This window comes from Talaromyces proteolyticus (genome assembly GCF_021365285.1).
Source record: "Talaromyces proteolyticus strain PMI_201 chromosome Unknown BGW36scaffold_19, whole genome shotgun sequence".
In the NCBI taxonomy this organism is placed as follows: Eukaryota; Fungi; Ascomycota; class Eurotiomycetes; order Eurotiales; family Trichocomaceae; genus Talaromyces; species Talaromyces proteolyticus.
Window position 1 is genome coordinate 1 of NW_025764295.1, and position 6,904 is coordinate 6,904.

Genomic DNA, 6,904 nt, shown 5'->3' on the forward strand with positions numbered 1-6,904 from the left:
CTAATCCTAGGATTGGCACACTTATAAGTCTCTATGAGCTTGTAGTACTCTTGTTACTGTTAAGCCCCCCACTTTATCTTTTCTAAAAGACTTTTCTCTTAAGAGATGTCTCTCTTTAAAGATGCTGCTTTATATACTTTCTAAAGACTGTTTCTATAAAATACATTACACTTTGCAGCTTTTTAGGGACTAAAGACTTTATAAATTTATATTTAAAAGACTCTTTGAAACTGTTTTTTATAGAGGATAGAAATGCTAGACTTATTGAGTAAGATTAGGCTTTAATAATTTTATTATATAGTTTTATATCTGTAAGAATTGAATTAGGGGCCTTTAACGTCTCTAATGATCTAATTATATTGTAAGGCTTCTTAATACTGTCAATTAGGCTGTCATTTGGTTCGGTTCGAACCGAACCAAAACCGATCTGAAACCCGAATGGTCCAGTTCTGGTTCTATATACAGTGAACTGATGTGGTTCAATTCACCAAGTCTAGGACTATATGGTTTTTTGAGACCTATTTAAGTCTAGTTCGGTTTGGATTTTCGGTTCGATTTTATCTGAATATCTAAATACTAATGGATTTCCATTAATAATACTAAAATATTTAAAATTAACCCTAATCCTTTATAATTATTATTGATTATATAATCATTTCCAAAGCAGTTTTTTATAAATTGAATTCTTATTTTTTGAATTAGAACTTTATTTTAAATATTTTTATAAATATTATAATAAATTCTTAATATTTAAATTATAATCTAAGAATTATCTAGATAGCAATAATATCTTTTCTATTTTTTATTTATATTTTTTAAATTATATTATATAGAAGAAAATATATATATATATTTCTATATCTATTTTATAGTATTTATTATTATTTATCTATTTTTTCAGTATATTTCAATAATTAGATAGAAAATTATAATTTAAATAATTAATTCTAATTTTTATATTATTTATCTACCTAATTCATTAAAATTTAAAGAGATTTTAATATATTTTTAGAGATAAAATCTAATTATAGTTAAAAATTTTTTAATATAGTTTAGTTATCTAAATAAAAATTAGATTAGATTTAGATTAATCTAATCATAATTAATAATTCTTCTTTAGTGTGATTTAGTTTTGGTTTAGAGAGTTAGAACCATTCAGTTTTCAGTTTTGGTTTCAATATTAGAGACCAAACTGAACCGACCCACTTTTAGGTTTGGTTCAGAAACTCAGGACCAGAACCGAACCAAATGACAGCCTACTGTCAATCTCTAAATGCTAAAAAGTAATACTGAGGTAATTGGGCCATTGCTTAATCCCAGGATTGGTACACTTATAAGCCTCTGTGAGCCTGCAGCGCTCTTGCTGCTGCCAGGCCTCACAAAAATAATCATTAACATTAAATAAAATGATATATCTAGTCTTATTTATATTAAATTTATTTCTACTTTATATAGATAAACTATCTAATCTTTCAGATTTAAAATCACTGATGATATTTAATCTAATGTTATTATATATTAAGTATAATGATATATATATATTAACATAAATAAGAACTTAATTAATATTGATATCTATAGATAGATATAATTAACTACAGGATAGCTATAGCTTAGATAACTAGAATATCTAACTCAATTAGATTATATATAATGTTGGACTATATCTAGATATTATCAGTCAGCATGATATGTATAATAATAGATATATAATAATATATATAATATAAATATACTTCAATCTAGCTAAATTACATTATATAGCAACATTTTTAGTATATTATAATAGAAAATTTCTTTAACTGCTTAAAAAATGTATTATATATAATAATAATAATTAATCACTTTAATCTATATAATAAATATTAATATGATCTATAATTATAATGATAATCTATTATATAGATAATATCTAATATTATTATACTTTAATATATAGAAATCCTTGATAATCTACTATAATATACTCTAATATATTCTAACTACTAGTGTTAGTTACATTTAATTAATATTATTTAATAAATATATTCTTTTTAATTGATAATATTGTAAGCAATCTTAATTAGATATTATTAATTTTCTAATAATAAGTAATTGAATGATATAAAAATAATTAATTCAATATTTGAAATAATCAAATAATAAAAGTTGATTATAATATATAAAAGTTTTTAATTATAATTCATAATATTAATCCTAGATTTAACTAGCAAAAATAATTTTAAAATAGAGTTTGTGATTGTAGTACAGCTTACTACACTCAGGTATTTTGGTTAGAAAATTATAATTTAAATAATTAATTCTAATTTTTATATTATTTATCTATTAAATTCACTAAAATTTAGAAAGATTTTAATATATTTTTAAGAATAAAATCTAACTGTAATTAGAAATTCTTTGATATAATTTGATTATCTGAATAAAAACTAGATTAGACTTAAACTAATCTAATTATAATTAGTAATTCTTTTTAGTGTGATTTGATTTTAGTTTGAAAAGCTAGAATTATTTAATTTTTAGTTCTGATTCCAATATTAAAGATCAAACCAAATCGACCCATTTTTGGGTTTGGTTCAGAAATTCAGGACCACAACCGAACCAAATGACAGCCTAGTTATATTTTATAATATAATCATCTTTAATATATAAAAAAATCATTAATAATCCTAATAATAAGATAGAATGCTCTCTTTATATATTTTATAAATTGTAAAAGAAAAAAAGATATGTGTTAAATAAAAAGATATTATATTTAAACATATTTTTTTATTAAGATTAATATAAGCTTATTTTTAAGAATATCTTATTATAACAATTAATTATAGTAAGTCAATCTTATCATTATAATAGAAAAAAATAACACTCTTAAAGATATATAAATAATCATTTATTCTAATATAATCAAAAGCAATGCTTTTAAGAATAAGTAATTTTAATAATTTTTAATCATTACTAATAATAGTTTTTTTAAAGTATTATAAAATCTAGATTTATTAAAATCTTTTTATTAATAATATATATTCTTTAAAAAAAAAAAATATTTATAGTATATTATTAATTAAATAAAATCTATTATAATATATATATAGTTATAAAAAATAAATCACTTAATTATTAAAATTCTAATATTATATATAAGAATTACAATAAAATAAAAAATCTAATAATATTATATTAATTCTAATAATAATTTTGATTTATCTTTTTTATTATCTTTTAGTAGTCTATTATATAGACTTAGATAATAATATCTCAAAGTCTCTTATGTATAAGATTGATCTAATAATAAATAATATTCTAAAACAATTAATCTTTTATAATTACTTATAATATATAATTCTAAAATTTTAAAAAATATTAAATTTAATAAGAGTACTAGAGACATATCTTATTTAAAAAGAAAATATAAATTTATTCTATGAGACTAATAAGTAAACTAAACAAAGTATATTATTAATATAGGAATATATTTAGAATCTATAAAATTAATATATTTAGTTATAGATAATTTATCTATTATAATAAGATTAAAAATAAACCATATATATAAAAATAACAGAAAAAGAATGATAGTATAAGATCTAGATATAATTATTATCTTTAGTATTCTAGAAGATAATAGATGTAAAAGAATCATAGAAAATTAAATAATAATATAATGATTTATCTAACTAGAATATTAAATTTATTAATTCTTATTAAATATACTTTTAATTATAATAGAATTAATATAATGAAATAGTAATATATATTAAGATTGATTATAAATAGAATATAATAGGATATCTTTAAAGATATAAGATCTTCATTTAATTTCTACATGATGGATACTTTACGGTTATAGTGAGACGGATAGATACTCCTAGAGGCATGCGATCCTAGCCCTAACCCAGCAGCCTCCTAGCCCGAAACCCCCACTAATTCTTAGAGAGTCCTAAACTAGCATTTCTAACCTTATATAAGAATGGGATATTGCACCCCCCCTAACGCCACAGAATCTCAAAATTCTGATATTTTATTTATTATTAACCCTGTTAGCAATCCCAGTCTTGCTTAAAGATAATTAGAATCTAGTTTAATAGGAATTATATGTGTTTTTCTAATAATTTATAACATTTGGCGTTGCACTTTGGCAGACCAACTCAAAGAGTGGGGCTGCTGAAAGAGACGGGTACTCCGTAAGTCCAATCCTGCGACCCTTTCAGGAAAGATTGTGCGAAACCTTAACTATAAATTCATTCAGCATTCTGAAACATCAGTCACCCAAGCCGCCCTACGTATAATATCGAAGATATATTGTTGGAAAAATGTCGGGAAATCCCAAGTAGTTTATATTTTAAGAAAGTTTGAATGTTTCATTGCTAGATCAAAATCAGTCTGTCTGTTCAGGAACCAACACATTAATAATAATTTAAATACCAACATAGCTATTCTTCTTCATCGGACCCTAAATAACTTTTTCATAGTCAGTCTATGAGACGTGAATGAATCAACTCAACTGAGTACTTTCTACTTCTTTGATCTGAGAAACCGAGACTTAAAGCTACTATGAATAGTGTAAAACTTGCTAAGACGCCATTGACGCTGAGCTTGATCCTTTATATAACTTTATACTTCAATGTAGTTGACGCATTTTTTAATTTGACTTGTCGCTGCTTTTTAGGTGACAGTTGTTGGCCGACAATACATTAATAGGACAATTTCAATATGACTATTGAAGGAAGGCTTATAGTCACAGTACCTATTGTAAGCTATTGCCATAATGATGCTTTTGTGCCTTATGATGAGCAAAAATGTGCACATTTAAAGTCCATATGGGGCTTTCTAAAAATGCACTACGAAAGTTCGTCCTTAATAATGGCTCTCTACTTCGCTAATCAGAGCTGCGATCCATTCCTTGCCAGAGATGCTCCATGTCGGATCAGAACGCATGTTCAATATACAGTCAATGCTACCAATTTCTTTGATATTCAGAAAACCATCATGTTCTCCAAAGAACACAACATTCGCCTTGTCATTCGTAATACAGGGCATGATTATCTAAGAAAGTCCACAGGGCCTGGGACATTGGGCATCTGGACTCACCATTTCAAGGATATTGAAGTTATTAATTACAGTTCTCGTTATTATATGGGAAAAGCCATCAAGATTGGTGCTGGAGTCCAGATGTTTAAAATAAATAAGATCATGCACGCGCACAATCTGGTAGTAGTTGGCGGAAATTGCTAAACCATCAGTTTCGCTGGAGAATATTCACAAGAGGGAGATTATGAGCAGCTCGCATCTATATTCGGTCTTGCAGCGGATCAAATCTTAGAATTTGAAGTGATAACATTGGAAACAAAGATTTTGACAGCTTCACAATCTTTGAATGAGGATCTATACTGGACCTTTGCCGGTGGAGGCGGTGGTACATTAAGTATTGTACTGTCTATGACTAGTAAAGCTCACCCAGAACTTCGCACCGCTGTAGCAAATTTAACTTTTACAAATGCTGGAATCTCACAGGACACTTTTTTTAATGCCGCAAAGATATTCATTATAGGTCTTGGCCTTATACTAGATGCTAGTAAGACAAGTATTTGGCTATTAATAGAATCAATGTTTACTATTACACCTATAACGATCCCAGGTGGAAGCAAAAATCAATTACAAAAGTTGATAGATCCTATTTTGCAGACGCTAAAACGTGACAACGTTACATATAGTAATAACCTCCGTCTACAGTTAAAGTAAATCACTGACAAGAAATAGGGTACTTCATAAAGGATTTCCCATCCTATTATGAAAGCTATTAAGCGATGAATCCAATATTTAATATTACAGAAGCTCAACTAGGGGGTCGCCTTATCCTACAGTCTCTGTTGGATTCAAGTCCTGGAGTTATTATAAACGTGTTTCAAAATATTCTTATATTGAAAAATACCGCTCTACTTTCTAGAGTCTCTGTAAATATCTCAAGGCAAGCAGATGTTTAAAGAAACTCTGTCAATCCTGCTTGGCGTGATGCTGCGATAGACCTTATAGTTAGAACATATGTTCACCTTATTCAGATATTCTAAACACAACTAATAAGTAGTTAAAGGTCCTGGAACTATACTAATTGGGATAATAATCTAGCTAACAGAGAGCTTATCACCAACAAGCTACTCTCTAAGCTAGAGAGAATAATGCTAGGAGGGGGTGTGTATCTTAATGAGGCGGACTCAGCCTAATTAGATTGGAAATAAGTTTTCTATGGATCAAACTATAATCACCTCAGAGATATCAAATAAAAGTATGATCCAGACAATACCTTCTATGCTATCACTGCTGTTGGAAGTGAGCATTGAATGTAGAAAGTAGATGGAAGGTTATGCACAAGCTGAACAGCGCAACTACCCTCGTGACTATGACAGGTGTGATCGAAAAGGTGCTCGGGCCTTCCACTGAAGAGATAATCTTTTGACACACCAACATGGCGTACATGAAGGCTTGTCATCAGAGCAGCAGTGGCGATTTCAACAACACTATGCAGACTCAGATGCATTGTTGAGTGATCAAAATTTGCTGCCAGACCTTAAGAGGTCAGATGGTGGTAAACTTAATAATATCACCATAGATGATGTCTTAGAAAGCCAAAATTCCCGCAAAGCTGTCACGACAGAAGAAGAGATTAATGTGGTTAATATTCTACGGCTGGCTTCAAACCTAAGATTAATTTTAACTGATAGCGATAGTGTAAATGTTGTAAAGGATTTAGATTTCGGAGATGGACAACTCAAGGAGATTAAAATATTTAGAGATGCAAGTGGAATAGTTGAAACAAGAAATGAGGGAGTTAAAGCAGCATCTAGACTCTTTAGAAAGCCAGGCTGTTCCAAGTTATAAGAGTTAGGCTGTTCTTACTTACAAGATAAGTAGA

The 6,904-nt window shown here is 27.4% G+C and overlaps 1 protein-coding gene across 1 annotated transcript; it reads left to right on the forward strand.

The window, feature by feature from the left end:
* Positions 1–4,707: 4,707 nt before the first annotated feature.
* On the forward strand, positions 4,708–6,215 carry BGW36DRAFT_442961 (uncharacterized protein; the record flags this gene model as incomplete). The annotated part of the gene is made up of 5 exons (XM_046221594.1): positions 4,708–5,205; positions 5,263–5,325; positions 5,347–5,707; positions 5,800–5,972; positions 6,132–6,215. The coding sequence occupies 5 exons, from the start codon at positions 4,708–4,710 to the stop codon at positions 6,213–6,215; spliced, it is 1,179 nt and encodes a 392-aa protein (XP_046065120.1).
* Positions 6,216–6,904: the final 689 nt, after the last annotated feature.